General features: G+C 39.8%; 2 protein-coding genes across 2 annotated transcripts; both read left to right on the forward strand.

Annotated features, from left to right (window-relative positions):
- The first annotated feature begins 6,785 nt into the window (after window positions 1–6,785).
- Window positions 6,786–8,153, forward strand: LOC139814842 (protein unc-45 homolog B-like). The gene has a single exon (XM_071781334.1). The coding sequence runs from the start codon at window positions 6,786–6,788 to the stop codon at window positions 8,151–8,153; it is 1,368 nt and encodes a 455-aa protein (XP_071637435.1).
- Window positions 8,154–16,018: 7,865 nt separating this feature from the next.
- LOC139814843 (uncharacterized) lies at window positions 16,019–19,129 on the forward strand. The gene is made up of 3 exons (XM_071781335.1): window positions 16,019–16,206; window positions 16,710–16,983; window positions 19,071–19,129. Exons 1-3 carry the CDS (start codon window positions 16,027–16,029, stop codon window positions 19,127–19,129), a joined length of 513 nt encoding a protein of 170 aa, XP_071637436.1. The 5' UTR covers window positions 16,019–16,026.

Genomic DNA, 19,129 nt, shown 5'->3' on the forward strand with positions numbered 1-19,129 from the left:
TACAGATGCGTGCAATAGTTGCGATGACAACATTAACACTCGGTCCGTTTAATGTTGCAAACGCAATTATTATTGAAGAAATATAAAAAAAAATATGACGTATTTAATCCACGGTAACACTTTTTTCATTAATAACCGTAGGACAAAAAAAACATATGTTAAGTTAGTGCATTCTTTGCATAAATCAAACAGTGTCCTACCAAAAAATGGGTATGTATCGCTAGTCCTACAAGAATATTGAAAATAACATAATTTCGTAGTTGTAGTTTATGTAATTTGGGACACATGTATTCGTAAGCAGAATCAATACTTTTTTTAAATATAATATAATTATAATATAATATAATATATATTATATTATATTATAATATAATATAATAATAATATAATATAATAATATATATATATATATATATAATATATAATATAATATAATATATATTATATTATATTATATTATAATATAATATTATATTATAATATAATTATAATTATAATATTATTATTATATTATTATATATTATTATTATGCGAAACTTTGGGTTTTCACGAAGTAAATTGCACAAAAAGCAGTCCATATTTACTCATTAAGGTTATAAGTTTTTAAACAACGCTCCGACGGAAATACTTCACAGCAGCGCTCCAAGCGTTCCCCATCTCAATCAATTATGCTCATATCATTGACTTCATTAAAAATATTTAAAAAAATATTTAAAAAATGAGCAATTACCGTGGAATCGACAACTTCCAAGCGTAGGACTGGGAAAACGTACCACCAAATTTGTAGGACTATGTGGCCAATTCATTATACAAATATTTACCAGGGTTGGCAAAAAACATGTTTTTTTTATTTTAAACAAAAAACATTGTTTTTTTTGTTTAAAACAATGTTTTATGTTTTATTTGTGTTTTAAACTAAGGTATAAAAAAAACATGTTTTAAACAAAAAAACATGTTTTAAACAAGCAAAAAAAACACGATAGCTTTGATCTATGCAAGAAGATTTAAAATAAAATATTTATGCAAGAAGATTAAAATAAAATATTTATTGATCTGAAAGCAGCATTCGACTCCGTGAACAGAGAAAAAATTTGGGAGGCACTGAAAAGAGAAGGGATTAGTGAACAGCTGAGAACTAGGATAGAAGATCTGTACGAAGAGACAAGAAGCGTGGTAAGAGTGAAAGGAGAAAAGGGATCATGCTTTTGCATGGTCAAAGGAGTCAGACACGGATGCCCGCTGAGCGCTATGCTCTTCATACTACTGCTGGCAGATTTAGAGGAAACAATGAGAAGGGGGCAAGATGAAAGCGTGGTAGTAGGGAGAATAAAATTTTGGACGTTAGCATACGCAAACGATATAGTAGCTATAGCAGAGGACGAAGAGGAGATGAAGAGGACGATGAAAAGACTGGAGAAATATTTCGACAGAAAAAAGCTGAGAGTGAATGTAGGGAAAACAAAGGTAATGAGATTTAGGAAGGAAGTAGGTAAAATGAAGAAAATGGAATGGAAATGGATGGGAGAAAAAATAGAGGAGGTAAAGGAATTCTGATATCTAGGCTACACATTCCAAAAGAACGGAGGACAGGAGGCGCATATAAAAGAGTAAGGAAAGCTACCATAGCAATGAAACAGGTTTGGGGAATAGGAAAAAAGTTATTTGGAGGAGACTGGATAAGAAGAATTAAGTTATACGATTCAGTCGATTCACTGGTAGCAAGCATAGCTTTATATGGAGTAGAAGTGTGAGGATGGAAAGAGAGAGAGAAAATAGAAAGAATGCACGAAAGGTATATAAGGTGGACATTGGGCCTAGACTGGAGCACACCCGGATACATGATAAGGGAGGAAACCAAGAGGGACAGAATGAGAGTAAGTGCTGGTAAAAGGGCGATGAAATACGAGGAAAAACTGGAAAGGGGAGAGGGAAATGAGATTGCAAGACAATGCTGGAAAGAAATAAAAGGGAATGTCAGGAAGGAAAAGGCAAATTGGGAAGAAGAGAGAAGGAGCTTTTATGAAAAAAGAGGATACGCAACTGAGGAGATAGAAAGGAAAAGAGGAAATGGCTGAGGCAGTATAGAGGAGATAACAAGAAGAGACAAAGACATTCAGAGTCAAGAGAGAGATGAAAGAGTAAGAGAGTCTAGATATAACAGGTGGTACAGGGAGATAGCAGAAATTAGAAGGCCAGAATACCTAGAGAAAAAAGAGAAAGAGAAGTCCATGATCAGGATAGCGAGATTTAGGCTAGGTAATGAGATAAGAGGTGGAAGATATTGGGAACCAATAGAGAAAAGAAGCTGTAGAATATGTGGTGCAGAACCAGAGACATGGGAGCGTGTGTTAGAGCGGTGCACAAGAGGAAAGGAGGAGGAGAAGCCAGAAGGAATTGGCGAGAAGATCATAAGGATACTGAATAGTAAAAGGAGAGAGAGATAAATGGATGGCAGAGCTAGAGAGAAGAAGAAGGCAGGCTAATACAGCGGCAAGTTAGTCAGAAAGATTAGAGAATAATACAGATGATTTTTGTTGAGGAGGATAAGCGGAAGGTATTGGATTCAAAGAGAAAGGAAGAGAGCGGATTGAGGGTGAAAATGGACGAGGACAAGTCGGTGGAAACGAGGGTAAGAGAAAGAGAGGAGAAAGAAAGGAGAAAAGAGAGGAAAGAAGAGGAAAGCGGGAGGCCAAAGAGGATCATGGAGGAAGAAAGAGCGAAAAGGATGGAGGAGAATCTCCTTATGGATACGGACGAGGACGAAGCAGATAGGAAGAAAAAAGAATAGGAGAAATTTAGGATGGAAAAGAGAGATAAAAGGAGATAAAGAGAGAAGCATTAAGAGAGAGGAAGGGGAGAAGGAAGTAAGATTGTAAGAATGTAAGAATAATCTTTAATGCAGTTATTTGCAGAGTGAACGTAGAATAAGAAAGAAGGAAGGCATCAAACAAGAGGAGGGAGAGAGCCGGAAAGAAAAGGGAAGAGCAACGACAGAAAGGAGAAAGTCAGAGGGGTGCGGAATTAAAGGAAGCTGAAAGAGATGACCAGAAGGGTGCCGGATGGAAGACGAAGGGAAGGGAAATGAGATGTGAGGTCGCTCAATGACCAGGTCGGGGAAAAAAGAAATAAGAAAAATTATATTATAGATATAAAATGTATACGATTAATGATTGAATGTATAATGTATATGATTTTATTTGTATAGCAGAATTTGTAAAGGTTTTTGGGAACGTTTTTACTGAAAAAAACGCCTTTTCAACCCAGGAAGGGGGGTGAAATAAAAATTAATTGATTGATATATATCTTTATATTTATATGCTACACAAATAATATAGATAAAAAACTAAATAAAGGTTTAGTTTTTGTTTTTTTTTGCAATTTTTTCTAAATAATCACATGTTTTTAATTGCAGTGTTTTAAACAGTTTTAAACAGTAGTTTAAAACTGTTTAAAACAAAAATGTTTAAAACAGTGTCCACTGTTTTAAATCAGTTTTAAACAGACAGTTTTAAACAAATTGTTTAAAACATGCCAACCCTGATATTTACTAAGCTGCATACAAAAAATCAGCTGGTTATTAATAATTTTTATGATCTCGTTATTTGGACATATTCGGAGCGGAGGACGCTCCAGTCAAACCATCCATTTTGTAGGACAATTGTTTTTCCGAGTTTATTATCCAATTATCTTAACATTTCAATAAAAAACTTACTGTTAGTCAGACAATTTCGACACTCCACCAAATTGACATGTAGTCCAGTCAAATTAGACAAAAAAAAGGCTTTTGCTCGGAAGTGAAGCGGTATTTATGAAACCTTTTTAGGGTTGTTGGGGGGATGTAGAAGAGCTTATTTCTGAGTTGTCGGGTTAATCGGACCGATGGGTTTTTAAGGAGGGGAGGGGGAATTAAAAATTTCGTTTTTTCGCAATAACTCGGCGAATTTTGACCGTACATGATTGATTAACCTCTCATTTTGTAGCTCTTTTAAAGCCCTACAATTCATTTCGTGAAGACCCTAACTTAAAATCAATATTTGTCGAGTTCTAGCCGGTGAAAGTGGGAAAAAATGTATTTTGTCGCGGTTTTTTGCGTTTATCTCGTTTCCATTAATAGATAGAAATGTGCCGCCACTGACAAAGTTGTAGGGCTTAAAGAGACCTACAAAACGAGAGGTCAGTCGTTCAGATTCGTTAAAAATTGAGCCCAGGGAAGCCTCTGGAAGTCGCGCTTTTAACGCGTGGCCGATCGTCGCCGGCGGCGGCGCGCCGTCGCAATTTTTGCAAATGACAGAACATTTTAGGCCGGCTTTTCGGCTATATCAAACACAGAACCTTCACCAAAGCGTTTGAAAATTCATACCGTTTAATTTTATTGATAGCTTTTTTTATTATCTTTTTCATGTCTTTTATTCCACAATAAATGTATCATTTCATGATATTAAATAGAATTTAAACGCAAAAAACCGCAACAAAATACATTTTTTGTCGAGCGCACTCGACTCGACACGCACCGTCGCGTGGCCGATCGTCGCCGGCGGCGGCGCCGCGACCAAAATGTTCGGGCGTCGCTTTACGACGGTCGCCCTGAATCTGGATTCCGCTCAGAGTTGAGCGAGAAGCGTGGATAACGCGAGTTGTAAATTCGCGGGAGGAATGAGGATTAAAGCACTCGTAACACAGATTGCACAAAGATATATATAGTCTTTATTTCAAGAACGGGAAGGACGCGAGGAGGAACAACGGATCGTGCGCCGCGGATTCGGAAATCTTCTGAGTCGTTCGTACTTTTCTGCCAGATATCGCGAACGGAAATCTTGTCTCAGCTTCTCGCATCGAAGCCTCTCGCGTAGCGGAGATCTTGTACACGTCGAACGGAAATCTTGAGCGCGCGGCAGACGAACGATCGCGGGCGGAGCACGACCGGAAGTTTTCGGACCCCTCGCTAAGTAGCACACTTAAATTATAAGTAACGTTGATTCGCACTTTAAGACGAACGAGCGAGTAGCGATTCAAGCAGCGATTTTTGAGGAAGAGAGCCGTGCTGTCTTTAGACGAGGATTGATACACGACGACTTTTGCTATGAGTTCTAGCTCAAGACTTGAGGCTAGGAATCCTCAGCCACGACTGACTGTCCGGCGAGCGAATTCGCCGTTTACTCAAGAGGGTTGTTTTTCAGGAACGAACGCGCGATGAGAGCTGAATCGCTATTCGTCCGTATGGTCACATCACGCGTCAAAACAGCCGTTTCCGTGCTCCGACAAATAAGGGAGCACTCTCGTAACGCGTGATCGCGATCGATGGGCTTCGAGGGCGCGGGGATCGCGGGGAACGTATATTTCGCACAAGTTCGACCGAGCTCGAACAACATAAACATCGGTATTTCTCGATGTCAAATATAATAATGTTTTCGAGCCGATGTTTCGCGTAGAAAGGTTCGACGAATCTCGAACATACCGCCCGCCTCGGAACGATAGTTTCGAAATAATGCGTGATAATAGCAAAACATAAAACATCAGCGCGAGAAGTTTACAGAGACATACAGAAATTTAATGGGGCAACGCCGCCCGCCGTGGAATAACATAGACGAATTGCTTAAACTAGCTTAGAATATAATACTTAGATCTAACGCGCGTCTCGCATTGACGCAAGAGGTATGATTAATTGCTCGTCGCCTCGCTGTTGACCGGTAAAACGCATAATTTTACGATGGGCCTTTGGTATTCGGAAGTGGCCGTTTTCACGGTCACTACGCGCGTGAAACCGTCGGGCCCGGGATGGCATTGCGTTATGCGGCCGAGCTCCCATTTGCACGGGGTATGAATTTTCAAACGCTTTGGTGAAGGTTCTGTGTTTGATATAGCCGAAAAGCCGGCCTAAAATGTTCTGTCATTTGCAAAAATTGCGACGGCGCGCCGCCGCCGGCGACGATCGGCCACGCGTTAAAAGCGCGACTTCCAGAGGCTTCCCTGGGCTCAATTTTTAACGAATCTGAACGACTGACCTCTCGTTTTGTAGGTCTCTTTAAGCCCTACAACTTTGTCAGTGGCGGCACATTTCTATCTATTAATGGAAACGAGATAAACGCAAAAAACCGCGACAAAATACATTTTTTCCCACTTTCACCGGCTAGAACTCGACAAATATTGATTTTAAGTTAGGGTCTTCACGAAATGAATTGTAGGGCTTTAAAAGAGCTACAAAATGAGAGGTTAATCAATCATGTACGGTCAAAATTCGCCGAGTTATTGCGAAAAAACGAAATTTTTAATTCCCCCTCTCCTCCTTAAAAACCCATCGGTCCGATTAACCCGACAACTCAGAAATAAGCTCTTCTACATCCCCCCAACAACCCTAAAAAGGTTTCATAAATACCGCTTCACTTCCGAGCTCAAATGTCTAATTTGACTGGACTAATGTTTTACACCTGTGCACTTCATTAGCTACCTCTATCGAGAATTTTTACAGGGAAGACTTGGGCGTCTTGTCGAACCGAACCTACTCACGAAGATTTAGCCTGTTATTAATCACTGAAAAAAACAGGCGGTGGCTGCTGGACTAGAAATGACTTATTGATACAAAAAGTGATTTGCGAATTTATCTATGCCGTTGCAACCAAATATGACGTATTCAACACGTTCATACGTCGTAGTTTCACTATATATTGCGGGATCTGTGTCATCTTGCCCCGAATGATTCTGAGGACCCGGATGATTTTGAGGATCTGGATAATTCTGAGAACCAGAAAGATTCAATTCGGATTCGAGCGTTTGTTGGTATTTGTAAGATGACCAAATTCGAAGTGTTAAAAAAAGAATTGCAGACTGTCCTTACGTTCGATAAGAAACAGATAAGTACATGGCGGAAGGTTTGCAGACAATTCTTGACCAATTCTCAGAGAGATATGAGACAATGGGCCGTTGAATGTCTGTCGTATATCACTCTCGACCTCGGAGTCAAAAACGAGTTGATCAAAGACCAACCAGCCGTTAAAGCGATAATCGAGTTTGCCAAGATTGAAAATCAATCCATTCTCTATCAAGTGAACATATTGTTGGTGAACTTGTGCATCGCTTATGACAATTATGATCTCCCACCCGAGAGGGAAATGTTTGTCAAGTGTTTTAATATTGATCACATACAAGCCGAGGACGACTACGTGCAAGAAAGACGGCGCGTGTTAGCGGAGGCCGGTGTGACCAGCGCTTTGGTGAGCCTCGCTAAAACAAGCAGCGAGAATAGCAAGGAATTAATAGCCCGCGTTTTCAACGCAATATGCAGTCAACATGATTTGAGAAAAATAGTTATTCAAGAAAGCGGCACGGAGGCATTATTGTCGTTAGCGCTGAATGGCACAGACACAGGAATGATATATGCTACGCGAACCCTGGCCTATCTAGCACTCACGACATCTCCTGAGGTTGCATTTCCCGGTCAGATAATCATGGAGGTTGTACAGCCGATCTCAAATCTCTTGAACCCGGAGCGTTCTGTTAATGAGAGATGCGATGCTCTAACAACTTTGTGCAATCTAGCTAGTGTTAACAACATGCGAGAACATATTTTCAAGACAGAATATGAGAAAATTGAGCTCTGTATGAGTGACGATAACAACCTGTTGAAACGAACGTCCATACAACTCATAAACAATTTGGTATTATGCCGTGATGTTGCTATTCAACTTGTTAAGCAGAGATCTGATCAACTTTTTGATCTTATGAATAGGTCCGTGAAGAACGGCACAGATGACCATACAAAGAAGGCAATAGCTGGAACGTTAGCAACGCTAACGGCAGCCAGCGAAGAGGGCTGCGAAAAATTACTCGGCTGGGACATTTGGTCGACATTCCTACCTATTTTACTCAATGATCCAGACGATAACTTACAACATAAAGGTACCGAAATTGCGTTAAATATGATGGACAGTACGAAAGACGTCGCTGCAAAAGTCATTGAAACAGATACAATAATGAAACGAGTGAGGGAATTGAGCGATAATAACACCATGCAAAACAAGGAGATCAAGGAATTAGCATCCCGTGTTTTAGAAGCTGCTGCGAAATGGGGCAAGCTCAAGAGAGACATCGAAGAGAGCGGATTGTCACAAAGCACTGATAATATAGAACATTCGATTAAGAAGATTAAACGTGAATAATTTAATTGGGATCTATAAATGACACATTAATGGAATATTATTTTTTATTTTAATAAATGACAGCACAATGTACGGTATAATTAATAAATAACGAAACTTTGCATTTACAATACTCGTGCTCCTTGCAAAATGGAAGAAATTTCACGCACTTGTAAAAATTCTTGTACGGTTTCGAAAGAACTGCTCACGGTTTTATTGGACAGTTAAAGAAAAAGCGTCGGTGTATTTGACGCATGCAATCATTATTTGTAATGAAACTTGTATTATAAATTTCATGCCATTCTTAACATTTTATATTTTCCTTACCTTCTTTAGGATCGTTAGCGCATATGTGGGTACGTACCTTGGCAACGATTGAGCATTCTTATCTAGGACTCTAGAATCCTAGCGTTAATCTCGATGTAAGTAATTCAAACCGAGCACCTCTGCTATTGGTCGTTTGTCGTTGGTCGGATTATCGCGTCGCGTCGCGACGTTTCGCTCGCAACTTTGTTTCGTCGGGCGCTGCGTTTGACGAGTTCGAGCTTATATAAGACACCGTATAATGTCTCGTCCTGAATTCTGCAAAACATCAGTCTGACGGCCTTCCACACGGTCGAGTCCGCGCTTTCGAAATTCACGTGACGCGCAGCGTCGTGCCTCATTAGCTATGCCGATGCTTCCCGGTTTAAACTACTTTTTGAAAAGTACTAGGATCGACACGAGGGAACAAGGAGAAAGCACTCCGACAGGTAATAAAGGATCTATTTCGCCGACGATCTACATGAAAGCTTACCGCGCGTTCGATGTGATCCAATTCGATGTAACAAAGATATTCGCAACAAACGTGTGTGAGATTACTATTATTACTTTTTGGCCGCGCGAAAATATCTCGACGAATCATCGAGGCAAGTAGGGCAAAACGTTTTATCCCCGCTCGACCACAACATTGTATATCTTACACAAGTAAAACAGTAAAGCTAAGTGATCGAGCCAGTAATTCCATTGCAGGGCTATTAAACAGTACAGGAGTTCTCCTAAATGAGTTGCAATTAGAGCATTAACATAAACGCACGTTTAGAAACATCTCATGTACGTTGTATGAAAAAAGATCAGCGACGAATGACAAACGTCCTAATTTTATAATAAATCGTAATATCATATAAAAGATTTCAGACCAAGGTACTTTTACAATGCGATAATAATGTCTCTTCTCTTTATGTAATAAAGATTAATTTCCGTGTACTGTGATATTTTTCTTATCGAAATGTGATTTCTTACAAATTTAAAGTCTTTGTTGAACGAGTATTCATTTTTTGGAAATATTGGCAGTCTGTTATACGAAACACGTCCGAACTAGGGTTTGAAAAGACCAAGAAGGACTGGATGTATCAAAGATAAACAAATACACGGTTAACGGCACGTTAAATGCTCTCATATAAAAATAAATGTTGAAATTCAACTTCACGCAAATAAATTTTTCGCGCTTCTCAGATAAATCGCACGTCTTTCTTGAACTAAGCTTCCGTCTATTCTTTTTCGAAAAACTTCCTGAACTGGTGCAATAAGTTAGAGTGAATCAAGTATATTTGGTTTCACTCTAATTTATTGCACTAGTGTATGTACACTTCAAGAGTGTTCACAAGAAGAATTCGGTCCTTCAACTAAAAACTAAACCACGTCTGTCTATCCGCAGTTAGAAACAAATTTTTCCCAAGCGCGATCGTCAATTTTTCCGGCGATCTCGGTCGGGGTCCGATTCAGAGCATCCAGATCGCGGCGCAACATGCTACCAGTCCTACCACATGCTACGGTGTAATGGCGGCGCGCGAAGTTTAGCCGCCGCAGCGCTACCGATACCATTATGCATGTGATAAAGTTTCTGGCCTAACTGTAGCTATATTGCTACTAGTTACAGTATAATTTACAATTTGTGTTACTATTTATATTTACATTTACTTAGATCTTACACATTTATGAAATATATGGAACATTTTTTGCTACAAAATATTGTTTTGTTTAACAAATTTTTTTATTTAAAACAAAGAAATAAATATATTTAATAAATAAATACTTTGTTCAAATTTAAAAAAAGGTTTGTTTATACCTTGCTTATTTTTAAAAGAAACAAATATTAATTTAAGTACAATTTTTATATTTAAAAAAGTGCAGTTTTTATTTAACAAATTTTATTATTTAAAATAAACAAATAAATACTTTTAATAAATAAATAATTTGTTCCTATTTACAAAATAGTTTTTTTGTATTTTGCTTATTTTTTAAAGAAACAAATATTTTAAATACAATTTTTACATTAAAAAAATGCACTTTTTTCTTTTAAACAAATCACTTATTAGTTTCTATGTTACAACCTATTAAGTCAAATAAATCTTTTTTTGAATAACAAAAGTGCTTGATTTAATAAATCACTTTATGTATTTTAAAAAATATGTCTTTGAATTTAAAACCATTTTTTTAATCATAATAAATATTTCTTTGAATTAAATCAACCACCTTCAAAGAAATGTATTCTTTTGTGTTTAATAAATTTTTTTCTCAGTGTACCACAGCGTTCACGTCACGACCGACACTTTACGAGACACTTCTGACGGTTCTTCGTGCGCGAGAGCCACTTTTGGAGCCCTGACGAAACAACGCGCAATTCAAGCTACAACGTCGAATATACACATATTAGTATGAGACTTTTTTTTACTTTTCTCATATTTCCTTGTTAGTATAGCAAATTTATTTACCTTTAGGTTACAAGATGTATTTGATCAATCGTACTTTTCTATTGTCGATATTAATTTCCGGTTGAATACGCGTATATCCTACCGGTGCGATGCAAATCTAATAAATTTTATTATGAGTATTCTACATTATTCGTGAAAAATTTTCTGCGTGTAGGATTCACTTGGGACTCCACAATTGAAATGTCGGAATTTTCATCGCGAAAGGATGAGATTCTTCCGCGTTCTTTATCTTGTCTCCTGTCGTACAATTTAAATTCGTTGAAGTGCGTTAATGTCGAGACGTAGGCGAAATATATCGAATTGCACAAGGCCGGTATTCATAGTCGAATCTTATATTTAAGTCCGTCTTAAATACAATCTTAAGATGTCATTAACCAATCACCAGAGCCGTATTAGCATCTTAAGAGCGTATTTAAGATTTAAGACGATCTTAAAATAAGAACTAACTATGAATACCGGCCATAGACAAAGTTGCTGTACGCAGTTCGCAACGTCGTAGTTTGCGTTCGTGTATCAATAATCTGTTATTAAGCTCTTATTAGTGAGAGATTCGAATACAATAATCCTCGAAGTAGCATTAGGAAATGCTTTAAATAGCATTCCTCTCTCTCTCTCTCTCTCTCTCTCTCTCTCTCTCTCTCTCTCTCTCTCTCTCTCTCTCTCTCTCTCTCTCTCTCTCTCTCTCTCTCTCTCTCTCTCTCTCTCTCTCTTTCTCTCCTCTCTTTCTCTCTCTGCCTTTCGTTGGCGATAAGCGAAGATCGAGTGGGATGATCCCGCTGCGTCTTATCTGATGCCGACAGATATCGAGCAGTCCCGATCACCCATCGAGGTCGATCGAGATCGAGGATGCTCGGATTTATTTACTTACAGAACTAACAATTTCGTCATTTCGCGCGGGATCTTGCGCGAAGAGGAAGAAAGGGAAGAAAAAGGGGAAGAAAGAGGAGAGAGGCTAAAGGGAGGAATCTTGACATCGAATCTCAATAACAGTCTCCCTCTCCGTATCGTACGCGCGTGTCCCCACCCTCTTCCCCTCTGTATCGCAATAAGAAGCGATCTCGAGTGTCACCACCCGCCCACGACGTAAGACCGGACATTGCTAAATGTCTAATTATAAATATTTGCTCATCAACGCACAATTTATGACCGGGGACGCGCGCGTGTTCTTGCGACCGACGCGACGCAACGCGACGCCGCAAGAGCGCGATCTGCGTGATTCAAAAACGCACCCTCCTTCTCCCACGCGTAGATTTCTCAATGCTTCTCAATGCCTAAATGTCTAAATTTCTCAACAGAATTCAGAGGAGAATGTGCGTATCGAAGACGAGCTATCCGCCTTCCTGACGTTGGTTTGTTTTCATTACGCGTCGATACTATCGGCAACTTTATAATGCGCGTCATTTTACTCGTCATTGTCGTAATAATTAGCGCGTCGTATCGTAATTAAATCGCGCGACACCAGGCAGGAGTATTCGAATCGGCTTCTCGAGCAATCTTCGACAAAATAATAAAGAAATAAGATACGCATATCGGACATTTTCCGCGGATTCTGCGGACGATGAGTCAATTATATCATATCAATAAATTTGATTTTCATAAACAAGAAATTATGAAGCTTTGATTCGAGTCGACGATCGATTCTTTTAATAATAACATTTTTTATATCAAAATTCTTGCACAGGCTTTTAACAAAAGAATTGGAAACTTTAATAATATACGTGCATTGAACCGGCAGAAATGCCTGGACATGTATACATGTCATATAATCAAAACGACCAGGCATTCCTGCCGGTCAGTGTACTCACTAAAAAAGAAATAAGAAACACTTAATTAACATAAAATGGAAAATAAATGTTATCAAAGATAAAAAACAATTTTCGATTTTGATAATACAGATGATTTGGTTGCGCTCTTGCACTCTTAAGTGATTTTTTTTACGTAAATTCTTACATTCATTCTGCATACAAAACTGTTAAAGAAAGATCATATAAATTTCTAAAAAAATGGATATTTATAATATAAAAATGGAGCTTATAAATTCGTAATTTATTGCATATCCTCGTAGGGTTCGCAATCTACTACCAATACTATCCTTCTCCTCTCACTTTAACCCTTTGGACCAACGGCTTAACGTCTTTTTCCGAAAGACGGAGCCCAGTTTTCTCCGCACAAGAGCCTCAATCTTGCACGGAGGGGCGCAGCTTTCGGAAAAACATTCCATGGCTCTAGTGGACTCGAACCTGGTTCCTCAGATTACGAGTCTGGCGCTCTACCACTAAACCACACTGCCGCCCCTAAAAAAAAATGGATATTTTGCATGAAATATTTCATATAAACATCCGCGATATAAATATATTATCTCGATATGTTCGAACAAAAAATATGAAATATAAAGTATTCACTCATAAAATATTTACTTTTCGACGACCTTATCTGAATACTTTCTGTCATACGTGAAATAATCGAGAGAAATCGATTTTAGCAGGCAAATTATTATACCGAAAATTGCTTTTATATTTCTAGAAAATTCTCTTTAATTACCTTCTTAATTTTTTATTTATATTTATTAGACATCTTTTAACATGTGGCACGTGTTTTAAAATTGTTTACGCTACAAGTATTAGAATTACGTGCATATAAGTTACGTGATTCGATGCAAGAGAGTCTCACCCCGATCAACAACGGAAAGAAAATCGAAAATCTGTTGGTTTGCAGCAAGAACGTCATCTTACAATTCCGTTCGCGCGATATCAGGTTTTCCTTGGATTCCAAATCAGAATCCAAGAATGACAGTGGCTTAAACGGCGCGGTCAAAGAGAATCGTGTATAAACAATAAACGTTGGGGGGGGGGTGAGGTAAGCGTCGCGCGTTTCGGCGAAGAAATGATGATGAGAGGCAGGGGGTCGGGCAACCCTTCTTATTTTCCCGTGTCGTGTCGGACACCTACTACAACAGGGCGGTTACGAGAAACATATCGGGGAGAGCGGGGATGACATGAGTGCGGAGGAGGATACCTGCGCGCGGGTATAATAAAGGGTGCAACAGCCCTTCGTCGCTCATTCTACCACCGCGTGTCGTACCGTCGACGAAATAGATCGCGAGTTCTCGGCGAGATTCGACCAAAGTAAGTTACGCTCGCACGATCCCCCGATCGTCCCGACAGAATTTCTACGCGCACTATTTCATTAACGGCGATTCTTTGGCTCGTTTAAATTAAACGGGTTTAATTTAGTTAACCCTCGACTTATCGAATATTTTTAAAGAGTTGTAAGAGTCGTCGGGTGGATCCGTTTGTATCGGTCATTCAATTTTATTTCTCTTTATTTTTCTTGCTAATCAATTTCAACAAGTTTAATCGAATAGATTAAATTCCGACGTGACGAACGAAATACTCCCTTCACTGTCGTCCTTTGTTCGGCCGAGCTAAAAAATTCGTCGATCCTTGCACCAATTCCTAGTAAATCATCGGATCCCCCCCAGCGGCGAGCTTCTGCGTCGAACGCGAGTAAATCTGCGTGCGAGAGAATTGGTTTCTAATCGTTTTGTTTGCGACAGAGACAAGCTCGTCGCGGTGCGCTTGTTCTCGCGGCCAGCGAGAATAACGGCGAAATCGATTTAAAATCTATAAATAATCGTTAAACGCAACGCGGCGCGTTTCTCTCACCGATCACCAAATAACGATCGCTTCGTCCGCCAGGTCCGCCGCCTGCACCAATTTCTGAATATTTATTATTTTCCTCCGTTAGTGTTATTATCGCCGCGCCGTGACGCGCGACGGCGACGTGTCCGCGCATCTGTCATTATCGTTTCCCATTATCGTTATTGTATGTGACGCGTGATATCGCGCAGTTTCGTGATAACTTAGCCCGATAACTTAGCCGCGAGTCTCCGCTCCCTCGCGCTCGATTTTACTTCTTCGTTACCACGTGACGCTCGGCCCGCCACGCGATAACGCCGTATCGGTCAAAAGGATAATCCGCGATGACACCGGGAGATCCTCGATCGCGCGGATCATATAAATCGACCGCCCGTTCCCACCTCCATCTTCGAGATTTGGTGCCCCGTCCTCCGTGACGAGGCCAAAAAATCAATTATATTAGTGCGAAACCATCGCCGACGAGCATCTTTTGCCCCCCCCCCCCCCGCATCTTGGGTCCTCCGCGCGCGAACACGAGGATAACCCGCGAGAACCTTTTTATCTCTCGGTCTCGCGGTGACGAGAGGAACGTTACGATATACATAATACAATCACCACGACTGTATGCTTTCTCTCCGTTTTCTCAATCTTCGCCGTTCGCGATATACCAACGCGACTGCGACATATAATATGCCTACGCGTGCGAGAAAGCACGCGTACTTACATATTCCTTCCGGTTCCTTGCATTCGCTTGTTCCGCGTTTACTTGTGCCGTTTTGTGCCTCCCCATTTTTCTTTTTACAGTTTTTTTACGGTTTTAGAAAGTTTGCTTTTCATAAAGGCTGTTGCTATTATTATCATTACGAAATTTATTTGAAAAGGGAAAATTTCTTTTCCGATCTCGGATCTCGGTAGGATATTTTCTCACTTTCCTTTCGGGTGCATTATGACCGTTTCGCAATCAATTCCGTTAATTCACGAGGATTCCGATATTTCGGACACGAAGTGTCATAACTTCCAAACGTGTCTGCGAAAAGCGAGAAAAAATATCGGAAAAGGGAAAGTAGTAAAAACGTGGCAGGTGTATCCATAAAGGGAGAAAACTTGTTCATCTTCCTGCAAAAACACATTACAAACGCGAAATATTTTTGTCATATTACGAATACAAAAGAGATTTCGGGAAGGAGCTGTGTCCAGTTGCAGGAAAAACAAAGATTCGTTCCTGAAACATACTCCCCTCTTTTTCGGGTGATTCAATTAAAACGCTCCCAACCCGTAATTTCTCGTAATAAACATTCTATAATGCTTACGTAATTCTTATATGTAGGTAAATCATCTTTCTCATTCATATAATTTCTTTAACAATCCTCAGTACGCAATCGTAATTCTTATAACAATAATCCCGTCTTACGATATCCATATATTGGTTCTCTGTATTATTCTTATCTTTTGTACGAGCGCGCTTTTCTTCTCGTTTTTGCAGAGAGCACGAGATACGAGGGAATGACGAAAAGAGGTAGTCGACGAGCCGCCGCTAGGACAAGCTTGTGTCTGCTGGCGGCACTCGTGCTGTCCTGTGCCACGAGTGGCATCAACAGGGCCCACGCGTTTCCGCAACCGCAACCGGAACCGCTGCCGCCGGGCTTCTTCTATGGCGATTCCGCGGACGAAGCAGAAAATATCGTAAGCATATAGCGTAATCTACACGCCGCGACGTTTCTTCATCAACAACCGCCGCGGCACAATTCCGCTGAGTTCATATACTCAAGATGCTTTCGAGCAAAGAAAATGATTTAGAATCTTAGATAGACACTTGTGTTCAACAGAATTGCCTATCGAATAGAGAATTCCTGAAATCTCGAAAGCTTTTTTACTCGATAACCAATTGCGTGACACTATGTGTCCACGTGGACATTCTCCGCTAGAAAGTATTTCCTGATACTAAACGCGTGCGATAAGGAGTCTTATTTGCGAGTAAACAAAATGCGCTTGACATAAAATCGCGGTTCTTGCACATTCATATATATATAGCATTGAACTCACAGACATTGGACATTAAATTAAATCGGCACACAAGAAATTACATGGAGAAAAATATTACAGTGTATGAATTACATAAAAATCATATTATTTTAATTTTCTTTAAATCGCATCTCTTGATTCTTATTCTACTCGATCGTGCGCAGATTCTGGTGAACCGCCTGAAGCAACTGATGGAGCAGAAGTACCGGGTGGTCGAGCAGGAGCACGAGATCACCGACGAGCAGATCGAGATCCTGCAGGCGATCCTGGAGGCGAAGGCGCAGGAACGGGAGCGGGAGCGGGAGCGCGCCATGTCGATGGAACAACCGCCGGACTACTCTGCCGGGGAACCGGAACCGGAAGCGTTGCCGGTACCCGCGGCCATGAAACACGATCAACAACACCTGGGCAAACGACACGGCGTGAAAGCGCGTAGCTGTGAGTATTTCCCGCCTCTTTTTGTTCTTCGTCACTGCAAAGGGTAGATGCAGGCTCGAGAGTCGAGCCCCGAGAGAAAATCCCGCGGAATCTTGCTGGGACGTCCCTCAGATACAGCGCGCCTCGCGTGAAAGAGAATAAAGCGTACAGCGAGATATTTGTGATAACGATCTCTTTTTCAAAAGAAGAAAAATGATAAATCACATGGACGCCTCGATACAAATTAAAATTGATTGAGATGATAAATAAAATAGCTAAGCTTAAATTAACAGTTTGCAAGAAGTTTTATGGAGCTTTATAATAATGAGACAAAAATCAAGAATAACGTACCGCGAAATGATTGAGCAAAGATATATTAAGAAATAAAAGTAGGACCCGAGAAGAATTTTACGCAAAAGCATTCTCGTACTCTAGTAACATTGCCCGTTGAGATATACCGGTGATATCTCTTAAAGAGGGGACATTCGCGGAATCATTTCAACGTATTTCCCGCGGATGACTTGGATTCGTAGCCGCTAAACAAAACCCGGCCGTTATCGCTCCTCCCAGGATTAGACAAATAGATCCCGAGAATCGGGAGATTATGCCGCGCACGTTTCGGGAAATCTCGCGGAGAATTCTTTTTCATTTTTGAGAAAGGCGGTTGAGAATATATTCCTCTTTATTTTGAGATGGGTGTTCGGGGAAAGACCCCAGGAAATCAGAGAAAGAAAGAGAGAGAGAGAGAGAGAGAGAGAGAGAGAGAGAGAGAGAGAGAGAGAGAGAGAGAGAGAGAGAGAGAGAGAGAGAGAGCGTTTCTCGGCTACCACTAATCTTACGAATAAACTCTTCTCGGCGAAACAAACGTGCGTGTTGCATACATGTATATATGGCAATCTGCGCCGCGTTCGATCGATCGAAGACGATTATCGATGACAATTGATTCAAGCAATTGGCGCGTGACGCATTACGTGTCTTTCGCTTCTCTTTCTCTCTTTCTCGCGCGTATCTTTCTTGATTAATTCTTCGAAACTGATTCTTCGACTCGAGCTCGAAAGGGAGATCGTCGATCGTAGACTTTTCATTTAGATTACAAGGTAATTTAGGTAACAAGCGGTATTTGACAATTACGTTCGTTCATTTAATATGAATGCAATTTCTTCTTGTCTTTTCAATTACCGCAGAGATACTTCGTGACGTCTAAAAATTAAGTATGTTTGTTTAAATATAAACGCAACTCTAAAAATATTAATAGGCATGATGAGATAATTCGTATTGCTCCGAGTAGTCCTTTTATTTGAAGTGAGTAAGTGCGTAATTTGCTAATTTTAATTTTAATCTTAGAGAATATTTTAAGTTCAAATATTTTCTTCACTGTGGCCTCGAAGTGTCAGTTCGCCTGCAATATTCCATGTGGCATGGTAGAGCAATATCATCTCAAAAGACAGTAGTAAACATGTTGGCTGCCGATAAAATACATATTAAATGATGATTCTGTTCGCGTTTTAATTTAAAAAGTGCGGCTGAAGCCGAGACAATCCGCGTTCTGTTCTAGGCGAAATTACTCATACGAGTTACGACGTAAAAAGCGAAAGATTTCGTAAAGGAGTAACCGACCATCGATTGACCTCAGAAATTTGAAAATTAGAAAAGCTGCTAGATCAAAATTCCCCATAATAACCACACAATTTCAAGTCACCCGTCAAAATTATTTCTGTTAAATTGCATCAAATAAAAAAATTTAGAAGGAGAGTAGATGAACTAACTTGTGAAGATTAGTAATTAAATTTGTTTGCTTAAGCACGAGTGCTCTCTTCCACAAATAACGTGTTTAAAACGGGTGATAATAATTCATATTATTTTAAACAATCTTCTTATTTAGACTTGTAATGTTCAATAAAATTAAGTTTTTTTGCTTAAACACGCGACGACAACTTTTTCACAAATACGTTAATATATTTTGTATATACGATAGTGATTTACTTGAAATAATTTTAATAGCTATCGATTTATAATTAATATGTAAAGAATTCGTAAAAGTCACGATGCAACGTTCACTGCGATGCGGCTGCGGCAGCGGCGAGTAACGGACGCGATTCATGTTTCAGACATGTTACTGTGCCACTTCAAGATCTGCAACATGGGACGTAAGAAGCAATCGAAATAA

Source organism: Temnothorax longispinosus, chromosome 6 (genome assembly GCF_030848805.1).
Source record: "Temnothorax longispinosus isolate EJ_2023e chromosome 6, Tlon_JGU_v1, whole genome shotgun sequence".
NCBI classification, from domain to species: Eukaryota; Metazoa; Arthropoda; class Insecta; order Hymenoptera; family Formicidae; genus Temnothorax; species Temnothorax longispinosus.